At 38.3% G+C, this 16,529-nt stretch overlaps 1 protein-coding gene across 1 annotated transcript; it reads left to right on the top strand.

The window, feature by feature from the left end:
- Positions 1–308: 308 nt before the first annotated feature.
- PNPT1 (polyribonucleotide nucleotidyltransferase 1) lies at positions 309–15,604 on the top strand. The gene is made up of 29 exons (XM_059469097.1): positions 309–508; positions 1,855–1,915; positions 2,227–2,301; positions 2,586–2,691; positions 3,039–3,088; positions 3,546–3,609; positions 3,696–3,743; positions 4,442–4,555; positions 4,756–4,942; positions 5,128–5,179; positions 5,877–5,934; positions 6,075–6,171; positions 6,267–6,369; positions 7,159–7,229; positions 7,823–7,859; positions 8,615–8,681; positions 8,785–8,874; positions 9,151–9,204; positions 9,308–9,414; positions 10,362–10,433; positions 10,529–10,592; positions 11,127–11,210; positions 11,682–11,765; positions 12,398–12,504; positions 12,594–12,649; positions 13,652–13,730; positions 14,084–14,131; positions 14,491–14,649; positions 15,284–15,604. Exons 1-28 carry the CDS (start codon positions 318–320, stop codon positions 14,644–14,646), a joined length of 2,382 nt encoding a protein of 793 aa, XP_059325080.1. The 5' UTR covers positions 309–317; the 3' UTR covers positions 14,647–14,649; positions 15,284–15,604.
- Positions 15,605–16,529: the final 925 nt, after the last annotated feature.

Here is a 16,529-nt window from a genome sequence, read left to right on the forward strand (position 1 = left end):
GCCCGCTGCCGGCGTCCTCTTCCTCGCTCCGAGCCCCCGTTCGAGCGGCTTTTCCTCAGATTCCAGCCCGAGGTGGCTCCATAGCCGCCTCAGGCGCTATGTCGGAGCTTTTTCTGCCGCTTTTCACCTCAGGATTCGGGAGAGGCGGAGCGGCGGCACTGGCGCGCTCTGCGCTGCCTGACCCTCCTCAGCCGCTGTAGCGCCCGTACGGAACCGAAAGCGGCGCGGCGGCGCCTCGGCCAATCCGCTCCGCTCTCACTGCGCGGCGCCGCTGCCCCCAGCCAATCGCGCGGCCGCCCTTTCCAGCCGGGGGCGCTATGGCGGCCGCCACGAGCTGCGGCCGCGCCGCGCTGGGCGCGCTGGCCCGGGATGGCGGCGGGGCCGCGGCGCGGTGGCGGCGGCTCCTGCCCCCGGGCCGGCCCGCCCTGCCCTGGCTGTGTGCCCGCGGCGCCGCGGCGGGGCCCAAACCCGGGCCCGGGAGGGCCGTGACGGTGGAGGTGGGCGGCAGGTGAGGGGTGTGGGCGCGGCACGGCCGAGCACTGGCCGGCTGGAGAACGAGACAAACGTGAGGGAAAACTGATGCAAAATGCGGGGTGTGTGCAGGTTATCTGAGGCTATAACTGAGCTAATCCTCAGGCGGCACGTTCTTTGGTGTCGGGTCTTGGTGTGCTGCCAAGCAAGAAGGGAGCCCGCAGCAGTGGGATCAGCCCTGTCATGGCTGAGTCAGGGGCTGAGGAGCCCCAAGGATGTTATAAATGAAGACATTGATGGATGTCCCGGTGTACATTGCCAATTTAGCAAAATATTCCATGCCACCAAGTTGATCAGAAGAATGGAGACCTTTCTGGTCAGGAAAGGCTGAGAGAATTGGGATTGTTCAGCCTGGAGAAGAAAAGCTTTGGGGTGATCTAATTGTGGCCTTCCAGGAGCTGAAGGGAGCTGCCTGGAAAGGTGCAGTGACAGGACAAGGGGGAACGGGTTAAAATTGTAAGGCAGTAAGTATAGGTGGGATATTAGGGGAAGAATGTTCCCTGTGAGATCCTGGCGCAGAGAATCTGGCTGCCCCATCCCTGGATGTGTTTAAAGCCAGGTTGGATGGGGCTTGGAGCAACCTGGGGTACTGGAGGGGTGGAACTCAATAATCTTCAGGATCCTTTCCCACCCAAACCATCCTGTGACTCTACAGCTGAATTGTATTCATTATAACAATAAAAATCACAGCTACAGGTCATAAGGGCCTTGCCCAGGTGTTCCCCTGAGCATGTGAACGTTTTGCCTGGGATAACTTGTACAGAAATTACTGACTAGTCATAATAGAGGGGCTGTGCTTGGGAAGGGATCAGCTCTGGATTTCTGTGTATAAATAATGGAAAATCAGGAGGTTTGCTGGCCTTGTGCAGTAGCACCCAGCACACCCCTGGAATAACTGATCCATATTTTTATATATTGCTCTCAAGTGTGTCCTCATTGCCTTGTTGCTGTCCTTTCTCTGCCACAAAGGAGGGAATACTCTGCAGCAGTGCTGGGAAGTGTTCAATCAGCTCCCCTCAACCTTGAGGGTGTTTTCCACTGACTAAACCCCAGCTGGAGCAGGTGATGCTTCACCTTTCTAATCCTTGGGATAGTTACAAGGCTTTGCTTCAAGGTAAAGGAAGCGGGACACTTGAAATTTAAGTGGATTTGGTCACTTTTGCTCAAAGACTTTCAATTTTTATATCTAAGAGGATTTTTGTATCTCCTGTGAAGCACAGCCTTTATTCTGTGCAGCTGGGGCTACAGATGAATGCAGAAATTGCTGGGAAATGTGCATGAACTCACTATGAAATTGTGTAACGGGTTCTTTCTTTCCTTTAGAAAGATGGAGCTGTCTTCTGGCAAACTTGCCAAGTTTGCAGATGGATCTGCTGTTGTTCAGGTAAAAACAAAAAATAGCCAAAATTTGTGCAGCTTCAAAATTCCTGAATCTTGAAAGTCATTGGTTGGGCATCAGAGCCTGTGGGATATAGAACTTCAAGTGGCAACTTCATCCCTAACAAAGGGACAGCTGTATTTTATAGAAAAAAATTAAGTCTGAAAAGCAAAAACAGGGCATGAGCTGTGGATTTATGTGGTGGCTTTCTGCAGAGTATCATTCTTAAGAATTACTGGTTTGTAAATAAATTTAGAACATTGGGAATTATTTTCTTTTCAGATAACTTCTGTTTTTACCTATTTTTCTTAACCCAGCTAGGTGACACAGCAGTGATGGTCACAGCAGTCAGCAAAACCAAGCCCTCTCCTTCTCAGTTTATGCCATTAGTGGTAAGTACTAATGATTAATTAAGTACAAAGTATTAATTAAGTACTAAGAATTAGTTTTGTGCTAATCAATGATGAACTTAGCAGCCATAGTCCTTAAACAGTGGAGTTCAGGGTGCTGGGGGGAGTGGGGAATGCAAAGAGTAGATGGCAGAGTCTGGACTTCAGAATTGCAGTTGATGATAAAATAAAATGATAAAAAGGATCCCTTTTGGGTCCCTTGTGAGGGTTTCTGTGGCTCTGCAGTAAATAATCAGTTGTCATTAATCATGAATTTGCTTTGGAAGGTTGACTACAGGCAGAAAGCTGCTGCAGCAGGAAGAATTCCTACAAACTATCTAAGAAGAGAGCTTGGTTCCACTGATAAGGAAATTCTTACAAGCAGAGTAATAGGTAGGCTGAAACCTTTTATCTACAATGTACTTTAAAAATGTTGTCATTTTCTTGTGAGTGTTTGAAAATACTATTTATAATGCTATTATAAATACCATTTATAATGCTGTCAGAAAACAAACATGTAATTTATTTGTCAGTATGATTGAAATTTTAAGGTTATATATGTCATGCTAAATACATTTAATACATTTCTGGGTTCTCCATTATTCTTTCTTTTTTTTTTTTGTTTTTAACCCCCATTTTGTCAGTTTCTTGTGGGGTCATTTCAGGACAAGCTGAATATTAATTGCTGAAACCCAAATTCTTATGAATTTTTATGAAAAGTTTGATTATGTCCTTTGCAGATCGCTCAATCAGACCTCTCTTCCCAGCAGGCTACTTTTATGATACACAGGTAGGTCATGCTACCTTCAAAATGGAAAACTTGGATATGGCCAAGGAAAATGTCATTATTCAGGCCCTGTTTTAAGAAAAATCATTTTTGTTAACATCAGGGAGGGGTTTGCTCTTCACAAACAAGTGTAATGTTGCTTTTTAGTCTGTAATATCCTTGTCTTTATTTATTATTACATCCTATTTTCTGAATTTTGTTGTCAAGGGGCAGGAACAAAATCTCCTCTGTTCAACAGAGGAAAGATACTAATAGTAAATATTTTATATATGATGTGATACAATATTATCCATTAATGGGGCTTTATTGTCAGCTTTCTATTTTAAATACCTGAAAAAATTTCCCTGTGAAACATAGACTTGTGTAGATACCTGGGGTTTTTTACTGTCCTTAGCTTTGTATTGACAGCTAATAAAAATGTATAGGTCAAAATGATTCATTGTCTTTTATCTTATGCCAGATCCTTTGTAATCTTTTAGCAGTAGATGGTGTCAATGATCCTGATATTCTGGCAATTAATGGAGGTAAGAAGGCTGTGAGAAATTGGTGCTTTGGTGGGATTTAATGAGATCAGGCTTTTTCCTAATCCAGATTTTTGTCTTCCTTTCAGCTTCTGCAGCACTTGCCTTGTCTGACATCCCCTGGAATGGTCCTATTGGTAAGTAAATATTCTTAAATTATGGGTGATTTTTAATGGAATGGAAGATTTAGACCACAGATGGCGCTTTGTTTTTTTAAGTAGAAGCTGAATCTAAACATTAAACTTCAAGCATTGGAAATAATTTTACCATGGATAGGATTATTGCACTTCAAGGAATTCTTTTTTCCTGGACTAAATGCACTTTTGAGAGGAAATACAATATGGAAATAGTGTACTATAGAGACCAATAAATTAATTTTCTCTTAAGAGAACCATATTCATTGAAAAGCATTGTTTGGAAAATAACTGCTTGAGAATACTTTTCCTCAAGGAATTCAACAAGAGATTTATTTCCATGTGAGTATTTTCTGGGAAGAGAAAAGATCTACCCGAGAACAAATATTGAACAATTTCAGCTGCTTTTTTTTTTTCCTAGAAAATATGTGCTGAAATAACAAAAAACTCCCAGCACACTCACAGCATTGTGTGAAATACTGGCATTATTTTCCCTACCCAGTGATAATACTCAAAATAAAAACAGAATAGGTAATTTTGTCTTCTAGATTAGTTCTTAATATCCAGTCAATGTGCTGATATTTTTAAATTAGTCTGTAGCTTTAATTATTGTTATTAGCTGTGTAACTCTCCAAGTACAGTGATGCCTTAAAGAAGGTAATTATTATAATAATAAATGACTTTGTGGAGTTTCTTTGCAGGTGCAGTGAGGGTGGGGCTGGTGGATGGAGAGACTGTTATCAATCCAACTAGGAAAGAGATGGCCTCTAGTACTCTAAATTTAGTTGTTGCTGGAGCTGCACAAAATCAAGTTGGTAAGTGAATTGTTGTCTGTTGAGGGCTTGGAAATCTTTGCAGATGTTTTCCTTACCTTTGAAATGTGGATTTTTTTTATACAACAGTGATAGGTAACTTTTTTTTTAAGTAGATTCCGTCATATTTATGCAGCTTAATGTTAGATTGCTCTTGAACAATGAAACAGGAATTCACTGAATTTTTAACTTTCCATTGCCAGTTATGTTGGAAGCAACTGCTGAGAACATCTTGCAGCAAGATTTCTGCCATGCCATCAAAGTGGGGGTGAAGCAGACCCAGCACATCATCCAGGGCATCCAGCAGCTGGTGAAGGAGCGGGGGGTGGTCAAGAGAACTGTCCAGAAATTATTTATTGCCCCTGAAGAGATCGTGGAACTTGCAAAGAAGTAAGTTCAGAACAAGTAATGCAGATGTAGGATTGTTTGTGAGTGTGCTTTCACCAGATTGGTATTTCTCTAAATAATTTTCAAACATTTAGTCCTCAAAAAAAAAAAAAAAAAAAAAAAAAACCCTGATTATAGAAGTGTTTTTTAAGTTGTATTTTCAAAATTTCTTCCTTTTCTCCCTAAAGACTTGCTTCTAACAAGATCTATGCAGTGTTCACAGATTCAAGCCATGATAAAGTAAGTAATGACTTTTGATATAATTATTTTTTGAGTTAATGTAATAATGAAACTGTAGGAGGATAGAGTTCTTTAAGCTTTTAGCTCAAGCTCTGTCCCTGGAGGTGTTCTAAGGAATCACTGGATGTGCCATGGCCTGGTTGACAATGTGGTGATCATAGGTTGGATTTGATGATTTCAGGGCCTTTTTCCAACCTCAGTGCTACTGTAATTTAAGCTTGTCTTCTTCCCTGCATCTATTTGTAATAATAATTAATTTTTTTCTAAGTTTTTAACCTGACCAGAGTATTTGCTTATATTATATGGAGGTGGAGTCACATGGAAAGAAAGAGGAGAAATTGGGTGCAGGTCACTCCTGAAAGTTCTGGCTGGGCACAAGAGTAATGTTCTGCTTGGGAAAAATTCTCAGTCACTGGATTATCTCCCCAGGGAAGAGGTGGATTGCCCAGTGTGGGACATTTTTAGGATTCAGATGGGGAGGGTGCTGGGCCATCTTGTCTAGACTGCTCTTGCCAAGAAAAAGGTTGGACCAGACAACCCTTGAGGTCCCTTCCAACCTCATTATTGATTTTTCAATTTGTGTGACAGTTCTGTTCCTTATTCCTTAAATTTTTGCAGATCTTTAAACGAAACAGCCCCAAACCTCAGTTGTTGTTCTGCCCTGTAGAGTTAACTGGTTGCAAATCCTCTGTTCTAGATTTCGAGAGATGAGGCAATCAACAAAATAAGGCTTGAAACAGAAGAACAGCTGAAAGGTATCATTTTTGTTAATATTTTAAGAATGCTTTAATGGAGGTAGCACTGCTTGGAGTTAGAGTATCTAACTCTTTGTTGGAAGCTATTTTAGTAAAAGTTCTATAAAATCAATTCCCAACAATTTCTTTTCTATACCCAGAAAAATTTCCGGAGGCTGAGCCTTACGAAATCATGGAATCTTTCAATGTGGTTTCAAAGGACATTTTTAGAAATCTTGTGCTAAATGAATATAGAAGGTGGGTGTGTCAAACTCCTACTGATAATATTTCTGTCAGCTTTTAATCAAAGACTGTGGTTGAACTGATCTCTTCATCTCTCTTTGTCACTTCAGGTGTGATGGGAGAGATTTGACTTCCCTCAGAGACATTAAATGTGAAGTGAACATGTTCAAAATGCTTCATGGATCAGCCTTGTTTCAGAGAGGTCAAACACAGGTAGTGTCACTTAAACATCAGAAATGATCAATGAACTGTCAAAAGCTGGCAGATTAAATGCCAGGTTTCCTTTTTCTCTTCACATTTAAATAGCAAGAAGCAGAAGTGTGTGGGTTGGGAAGCACATTGGTGTGTAGGGCACTGCTAAATTGGGCACCTCATGAGAAATCTTTTAAAAAAGCAGCTTCATACGCAACCTGAGCCAAATAGGGAAATTTTACCCAAAAAATTGCAATAATGAGAGGATTTTTTTCTCTTCTTTGCCAAAAGTGTCAGCTGTTGGGTGGATTGAAGTAAGATCATATTTGAGATTTGGTCTTCTGTACTTTTATAGCTCCCTTTGCTAGAGGACTGTCAGCCATAGATCAGAGTTCTTATTGCACTGATTTAGGGTGGCAGTTCAGTGATTTACTCCTCAGTGTTGTCCCCTCTTATCCCACTAAAAATAACACCCACTGCAAGTCCATGTGGGAAACAGGCACAAACAACATTGTGCCTGCAGCTGGCCCTGTCTCTTACATCTTTCTTAGGGAGCAAACTGCTCTTGGCTCCTACTTAAGCAGCATTAAATTAATATTTTTAAATGGGATTGCTTGTAAGAATGTGTGGTCTTTGCAGACTAGGAGTAAGTTTGTGTGATAGAGAAAAAAGGTTCTACAAGTGGTAGCTGATGGCATCTCATGTGCTGCTGGACTTGTTCTTTTTGATTCTTCATAAACAGTAACATTTTTGAAGGCTGCAAGGCTTTAAGAGGGGTTTATTTTTTACTTTAGCTCATTTTCATTTTAGGTTCTGTGTACAGTTACATTTGACTCTCTAGAGTCCAGTGTAAAGTCAGATGTTATCTCCACAGCAGTGAGGTATGTATGTCTTGGTGCTTTGGCAGTAGTAACAAGAGGATGAACATTTAATCATAAAATCCCCTTCAACTTCCACATAGTTACTTTTTTGGGACTGAAAAATGTGTAAAATTAGACTTTGAAGTGGCCTGCTTTCTAGAGATCATGGCATGGGTTTGTGTTAGGGTGACATTAATTCCATAGCCCACATTTGAAACTGGAGAGTGTTACAAGTGACATCCAGTCTGGTTTATGTATTTAAAATATTTATGGAAAATTTAACTTGGGATGTAGCGAGCTGGTCCTTGTGCTTTGAACACTTCCTTGCTGAAGTGAAATGGGTTCCCTTTAGAGCCACATTGCAGTGATGTCACCCCAGTGATTTCATCCCAGTGTGGGAGCTTTTACATTTTAATGTCTCAGCTTTACTGTAGTTAAATCTTTGTTCCCTGGAAGAGTTTGTAATATTCTCTAATTTTGGTAGCTGTGGGTGATCAGCAATGTATTGATTTGTTGGCTTTGGCTGGGTCCATTTGTAATTAGTTTGAATTACCTGTTGTGTGTAACACATTCGGTTGCCCCTGTTTTGACATGATCTTGTTTTTAATTAATAGTGGAATTAAAGATAAAAACTTCATGCTGCATTATGAGGTGAGACTTCTCCTGTGTTACAGCTTTCTGCATGATTGATAGAAGGGCTTCATGTCTTGCTTGTAAAGGTGCAGTTGATCACTTCCAAGGTTACAAATTAGCTCTAGATTTGCTAAAATGTATTTGTGCTAATTCATGCATCAATTTATATGAGCAGAAGTGCTGGTTTCCTGAAAAGCAGCAGGTAATTTGTAAATTGCCAGTTTATACAGGCTTTTCATGCCATAACATTAGGTGAGCTCCTTCAGAACAGGTTCTTTCTGAAAGCAGGATTAACCTGTGCTATTATTTTTAGTAAACTCTATTAATATGTTCAGCTGACATGGCACAGCAATAGTAAATAAATCTTTTACATCTTGGATCTCTCTCAGCCTTTGGAGCTTGCCCAAAGTGTTTCCTACAGGCAACAGGCAGATCTTGTTCCATTATCTCTGACAGAAATAACATTTCTGCTTGGTGGTTTGACAAGTTCCTTTGGAGGAAGCTTCTTGTGTTCTCTCTTAGCTACCTTGCTACTGCTTTATTCTCTTTTGTCTTGTGGAAATAAAACATTTACTAAACATTACCTGAACTGGTCCTGGTTTGCAAACCAAGTGACTGATAGAAGTCATGTGGTGGTTTGATTATTTTATTTTTAATGTGTAATTACTTTGAGACGCACCAAAATTTTGAAGATGTTTTTGTCTAAGTGGATGTTTTAAAATGGAAAAGAAAAGCAGGTTAATTTTGTGTGTACACTTTTTTTTGTTTCATAGTTTCCACCTTATGCAACCAATGAGATTGGCAAAGTTACTGTGATGAACAGAAGGGAGCTTGGACATGGTAAGTCCAGACTAGAGAAATGCCATGCTGAAAGTTCCAGTATTTTATCTGATTTTTATTTATGGATCACTTAGTGGTTATTTTGTTGGGTTTTTTTTAACAGGTGCACTGGCAGAACGAGCTTTGAAACCAGTTATACCCCAGGATTTCCCATTCACAATCAGAGTTACTTCTGAAGTCTTGGAATCCAATGGTATTAGGATTTTCTTGTTTCTAACCGAGGCTGGAGACTAAATTTGTTTGACAAACTTCATTTATAGACATGCTAAATAATAGATTTCAGTTTAAATGTTCTTAAAACTATCACCTGAAATATTTTAAAATAAAAAGCACGTTCATGAAGAATGGAGCTTTCAAAATGGTATTTGGGGGCATTTTTATGCTACAGGATGAGGAAAATAACTGTAGCTTGTATTGAGACCCATTTTTCAGTGTTTAATCCTGTTTTTTTCCTGTATTCCAACTCCAGGCTCCTCCTCAATGGCTTCTGCATGCGGTGGAAGTTTAGCATTAATGGATGCAGGTACAAAATAAAGCACTTACAAGGATAAACCACATGTGATAATGTGCTGCAGGATCTGGACATGACCCAAGGCTTCTGAAATGTGTTTTTGTGCCACTCCTAGGAGTCCCAGTGTCAAATGCAGTGGCAGGTGTAGCCATAGGCCTGGTTACCAAGTGCAGTCAGGGCAAGGGGGACATTGAGGATTATCGCTTGCTGACAGACATCCTGGTGAGTGCTCTCACATCCTCCTCCTAAAATTGCTGCTCACTGCTGGAAAATACCTCTTGTGGCTTCTTCTGGAACCTTCCACCCAGTCAGTTCCAGAACATCACTCCTTGTCATGGATGTATTTTATGAAAAATCACTTTGACAGGATTTTTCTCCTGACATGCTGAGAGGCCTCAGAAATTAAATGTAAACCATGATTATCTGCTGCTGTGGATAAAAGGTGCATCTTTGATTGGCCTCATGTGGTTGTTTCTAATTAATGGTCAGTCATAGTCCAGCTGTCTCAGACTCTCTGATCAGTCACAAGATTTTATTATCATTCCAATTCTGTTCTATTCCTTTTAAGCCTTCTGATGAAATCCTTTCTTCTACTCTTTTAGTATAGTTTTAGTATATAATTTTCTTTTAGTATAATATATAATAAAATAATGAATCAGCCTTTTGAAACATGGAGTCAAGATTCTCATCTCTTTGACCCATGCGAGCACCACCAAAACTCCTGGAAAAATTTGTTTCATCTTTTGTTTCATCACCCAAATTTCTCCCTCGTTCTGAAAAATTTGTATGATATGTCCAGTCATGTTTCTTATTTTTCATGTTTTTAGTTATTTAAGCATTCATCAGCTTTCTCCTTCCAATTAATTTTGTCTTTCCTCATGGGAGAAAAAGATGAATAATTTACTGAAGGACACTGCATATTGGGGGAGAACGAGCACTTGGGAGAGGGGCTGGGGAGGAAAATGTGCAGCCACTGGCAGCACAAGATCAGCTGTGGATGAGAAACTTGTCCACAAAAATTCTTGATTTCCGAGGAGAGAAAGGAACAGTTAATCCTGAACAGCAAATAAAGCTGAAGAAAACTTGGAAGTCTCAAAAGTAATTCCTCTGTACTTTTGGCATAGTGGAGAAAATGACTCCAACTTGGTTTTGTCTGTGTGTGCTGGCAGGGAATTGAAGATTACTATGGAGATATGGATTTCAAGATGGCAGGCACCAACAAAGGGATAACTGCACTGCAGGTATTGTGAGCTGGAATTTTCCTCCAAGTGAAACTCTGAGAGTATTAAAAGAGATTTCCTGACATGTTGATGGCACTTAATTCTTCTCATGTCAGGTTGATCTGAAGCTGCCAGGAATACCAATAAAAATTGTGGTGGAAGCTATTCAGCAAGCTACAGGTAGGTCTGTTCTTGCATTTACACCCATTTCATTATATTATAAACGGAATTAAGTTGTAGGAAACTAAACAATTAACTGTTCGTTTTTTGTTCTCATTGTGAGAAAAACAAGCTATCTTTATGAAATGGGTTTGGCTTCATCAGTAAGCTCTAAACCAACTTCAAAGTAACTTCAGCCATTGCATGATTGGGACTAACACACATTGCATGACTTTGTTGAAATTCAACAGGATAATGTTATAAATATAACATCAAACTTCCTCTCACATAAATTCAGCTATATTTACAAGTGAAACTTGCTGCCATCTGTATTCTGACATGTGCAGCTAAAATATTCTTGAAGCACATGAGAAAGTGAAGCTATGTGGTTTAATAAGGATTTAATGAGTTGGAAAACTTTCAGCCTGACATTCTCCAGCTAGGCAGGAGACAGGTTTTGACAAGGAATGTTTTCTACTGTATAACAAAAACTTAATGTATTTCTTTTAATCATATGTAAAATTACTGATTTTTTAAAATTATTATTGCCTCTAGCTGCAAAGAGGGAGATTCTACAAATTATGAACCAGACACTGGCAAAACCCAGACCTAACAGAAAAGAAAGTGGACCAGTTGTAGGTAATGTTATTGTGTGAATTTCATAGCTTTTTAACAATATATTTCTGCTTAAAATGCCTTTTTTTTTTAAATGATTGATTGTTATATATATTTGCCTTTATCCTGTGGGCATAATTTGTGGAGGGATTGTGGGGTTTTTTTTGTTATTTTGAGGAGATTGCTATTGCCACATGGGGCAGCACTCCTATTTCAGTGTACACCAAAAAACAATTTAAGTGCAGTTATGTGAAGCTCTGACAAAATCAGAATGGATGTAGATGAGAGTATCAGTATGGCTTAAGGTAATTTACAGTCATCAGAGTTTATTCTGTGTCTTCATTAATTTCAGTTCTTGCCTGTAATTACATCCCTGTTCAGCAGATACCACAGGTAGCTGTAAGAGATGAAAAGCTCCAGGAATGTGCCCTTTTGTGTGATAGCTTTCAAGATGATTATATTTAGCACTTCAAAGGTTTTTAAATGTTCTTTCAGAAACCATCCACGTTCCATTATCAAAAAGATTAAGATTCGTTGGTCCTGGGGCTTACAACTTGAAAAAACTTCAAGCACAGACTGGTGAGACATTTTTGATTCCTGTGATGATTTATCCTCACGTGTTTCCCTTTGTTTCACACTTGTATGTTGAGCTGTTTCAATGCTCAGTGCAAACTGGAAATGAAAAAATTCTGGTATCTGTAGAGTACAGGGAGATGCTCTGCTTTGGACCTGAAACCCTTAATGGTGTGGTGAACTTGATTAATGCTTCTCAGGGGATTGGGGTGGAGAAAAGGAGGAAAAATCTTATTTCCTTTTCCTAGAAGGGCCAAGAATTTTACCATTCTGGCTCCAAAGCACTTTCATTTCCCTCAGCTATTAATGCAAGTATTATTAAAATTCTCTAGGAAATTGATTCATAACCCTTAACATTTATTCAGGATTTTTTTTGCAGCCTTTAAAGGATTATAAAAATAATTTTATGTTCTTTTATGGCCCACAAGTTTATTGAGGTATTTGCAAGGAGGTGGGTTGTTCAATGCCTAAACTGAACAAGATTAAATAATGATAAAGAACTTAATAATTAAGAATTAAATAATGTTAGAAGTCTGAGGTCTTAATGAGTGTGCAAAACCCTTCTGCTCTGAGCAAGTCTTTTCTGAGTGTGAATCTGTGCAGTGTGCCCTGACTGTGTCCCCAATCCCCTTTTCCAGGTGTGACTGTGAGCCAGCTGGATGAGGAGACCTATTCTGTGTTTGCCCCCACGCCAGGGGCGATGCACGAAGCCAGGGAGTTCATTGGGGAGATCTGCAAGGATGATGTGAGCTCACACTTCTGCTTTAGCTCCAGTTTGCTCTTTGTGCCTTCCTGTCTTACTGGTTTCTTTTTTTTTTTTTTTCTCTTTTACAGCAAGAAGTTAATTTGGAATTTGGGGCAATTTACACAGCCACAATTACTGAAATAAGGTATAAAAAGTGCTTGGGAGTTGAAATTAACTTATTTACATAGCTATTACATATTATATAATATATAGTATATTGTATATGATATATTGTATATAATACATTGTATAGTGTATATTATGATATATAGTATATATTATTTATATAATATATATATTTATATAATTATATATAGTATGTATTATTTATATGATATTATTTATATTGTATTATACATATATTATATTATATATATAATATATATATTATATAATATATGTATAATACAATATATGTATAATATATTATATAATATATATAATAATATATAATTAGGTATGTATAATATAATATAATATAATATATATTATATAATATATATAATATATATTATATAACATATATATAATATATAATTAGGTATGTATACATACCTAATTATGATGTAATACATATATTATATAATATATATAATAATATATATATTATTATATATATGTATTACATCATAATTAGGTACGTATATATACCTAATATATAATATTAAATATTTTTTTAAGAGTGCCATATTTATGCTGAGAATATTGGTACCTGTATAATTTCTGATATTTTATGATACTCTGGTGAAAATATTTTATTTACTGATAAAGCTGGGGTTTTTTGCTGTTTGTGTAGTTTTTAGAATGTCTCTAAATTATAAAAGTTTCACCTTTTTCATCTTTGAATCCGAAAGGGATGACATGAATTTGCTTTCCACTTTTCATCACAATGTTTGTCTAGTAAAAATTACATTTTGGGTGGTACCTATTAGTGAAATACTGCCCTGAAATAAGAAATTCTCATCCATTTTCAGTTAAAGAAAAATGAGTGGATATGTTATGGTGGATAAAAGGTTTTTTAAAAGGGATGAGTAAAATTTGGTTTATGAGAAGTTTACAAGTTTTGCTTGCTTTGGGGACAATATGCAGAGTGAAATGTGGACTTTTCTTGAAGCCCTTTGACATAACTGTGCTGTTCCTGCTGCAGGGATTCTGGAGTGATGGTAAAACTGTACCCAAACATGACCCCAGTATTGCTTCATAATTCACAGCTGGATCAAAGAAAGGTAAGCCATCCTTAAATGGGTACAAAATGGGCAATTAGATTTATTTTACCCAGTTGGCATGGCTGTAACACACTTACTGTTGTTCCACAGCCCATTTCCAGGTTAAAAGCTGATAATTAGCAGCACTTCCTTGTTCTAATTCTTTCTGCTGCAAAGAATCAACTGTGTGACTGCTGCAGTTGTTTTCACACCAAGTTCTTTGGCTCTGCAATACCCTTTTCCATTAATATTCAGAAACCTGTTGTTGCTTTGGTAGTGCTGAGCCCCTGTAGTGTAGCATGAAGAACCCCTGAATGAAGGGATTTTTAAAACAAACTCTAATACTTTTATTTCTGTAAAACACTCTGTTCTAGATTAAACACCCTAGTGCCCTGGGATTAGAAGTTGGACAAGAAATTCAGGTAATTATTTTTTAACATTAAAATGCTAAAAAACCACAATTTATATTGTAAAATTTGAATTTTTTTTCTAATTATTTATTTAGTGTTTATGAAGCAAATATTTTTCCACATTGGATTCCCTTTCTGTGCTAGTTAAAGGCCTGATCATTCAAGTTTTGTTTAATGTTATCCTCTTGCTATCTAGGCACCAGAATATTTGATAGCAATATAGGCTAAAGGATGCTTATTTATTGCATTTCTAGCATCAAACTGATAAAAAATTTAATAAAAAATTCAACCCTACCCCCCATCTTTGAAGGAAAATGCTATTTCCAGCTCTTGAAGTTGCTCAGTGTGAGACTGCTGTGCTCCCTTACCAGGTGAAATACTTTGGCCGTGATCCCACCGACGGCAGGATGAGGCTTTCCCGGAAAATCCTGCAGTCCCCAGCCAGCAGCAGCCTGAAAACCCTGACAGATAAAAACAGCATTGTCCTGGGAGGGGCTGTTCCACAGCCTTCCACCTCATCCCAGTGACAGGTAAGGCCAGCAGGGCAGCTCAGCTGACTCAGGGCTGCACTGCCAGCTCTGCTAAGAATTCTGCCAGTCTGGGTTTGCAGTGAGTTGTAGCTGTAGGAAATTTGATATTATAAAATTGGTTCGAATGCCTTGACAGTCTCTGACAGTCTAAACAGCCCCCTCTGTCCAAAACAAACTTACTTGTTCATCTCCAACATCATTTTTCTCTACCTTTTAAAGAAAAACCTAAACAGGGTATTGGAAGAGAACAAAAAATAAGCTGCTTTCTTGATTAGAGAAGATTTCAGTCAATTATGAAATGGCCAAAGCTCTTCCTTAAGGAAGTTTTCCAGCATGTATTTGACTGTCAGAAGGCTCATGCCTCAACTTTCCCCAAAATTTCTGTGGGTTTTCTTGTTCTTGGAAAGCTGCTGGAACAGGAAGGTGTCTGATGTAAAAATCAGGAGCAGTTACACAGCAAGATTGGCACATGCACAGTGCACCAGTGGGAACTCAATCTCTGGCAGCCTTCTAGGAATGACTGACAGCACTAAAAGAAGGGAAATTCACTGAAGAAATCTTGGTTTTAAGGAACATGTTTGAATCTCATACCTTGATATAATGAGTTGGTTACAAAGTGTTTTCTCTCTTTCAGGAAAAGAGGTGTGATAATTGGTGAAAATACCAAGTGACCTTTGCTAGAACCTTCTCCAGAATCTGCAGGTGGATGAGAGTGAATCAGATTTATAAAATAGACACTATTTATGCTTAAAGTGATGTAGAACTTCAAAGCCTTCAAGTTGATTAAAAACTTGAAGGCATTGCTTGTTCCTGGTTTTATTTTCATCTTGTGTAGCAAGGCTGAGATGGGAATACAAGAACATGGAATTCTGTGGACTGAGAAGATATTTCAGTGCTAAAAATTATTCTTTTTTGAGTTATCCACTCAAAATAAAACTGTGAATATAAGAAGTAAGAGCTGAGCAACTCTTTTGTGGGAGAAAGAATTATCCTGTATGCTTGGACAAAGTTTTAGTGGCTTTTCAGTGTACAAGAACGTTGAGCAAGACATAAAGACATAGAAGAATCACCTTTAACATGATGGATGCTGGTTTAGATTAATTCATCACTTTCAAAATGTTCAGACCTGCTACAATATCTGAGCAGAACTTGGCTGTAACATCACCCCTTATCACCTGGGTTTATTAACATTCACTTTTAAAATGCATAATTAAAACATCAAAATGAAAATACTTTCTTGGAATGAACAATTGATGTGATAAATCTTTCCTTAAAACACTCTCATTAGGAGTGTCTTTATCCTTCTATTAATTATGTTGCATCAGTGAGTTCACTGATCTCTTTTAGACTTCAAAACATTTCCCAGGGGCTCATGAGAATGACTTGTTTTTCTACTGTGAGGTACAGACTTTGAAAATCAAACAGGGTCCTTCTGATGTTCAACAATTTGTATGCAGGACTAATAAGAAAATTAACTGGCAGGTGGGCTCTGAACCACCTGAAAGAAAAAACAAAGCACTGGGGAGAGGAGAAGTGGGAATGTACAGTTAAAATTACTCCTTTTTTTACTCTAAGTTAAATTATTAAAGAAGAACAAAATTACTGGTATGCTGCTCTGTAGTTGTCTGTCTTTCATCATGTAAGATTGAAAAATTGAAACAAGTTTGGATAGATTGAAGAAAAGATTGCCAAGAAAATCTTTCCTCCTTTTTGAGGGCTGTGTCTTATTATTTCTTAGTAAGAATTCAGATGTCACTTCTTACTGTGACACTTGACTGATACATGATTGTTACATATGAATAGTGCTAATAAAATTATGTAAGTCAGTGTTAAAGTCCCTGAGCAGAAACTCACATGTTGCCATTTCTAGTAACTCTTCC

Source organism: Ammospiza nelsoni, chromosome 3, assembly GCF_027579445.1.
Source record: "Ammospiza nelsoni isolate bAmmNel1 chromosome 3, bAmmNel1.pri, whole genome shotgun sequence".
In the NCBI taxonomy this organism is placed as follows: domain Eukaryota; kingdom Metazoa; phylum Chordata; class Aves; order Passeriformes; family Passerellidae; genus Ammospiza; species Ammospiza nelsoni.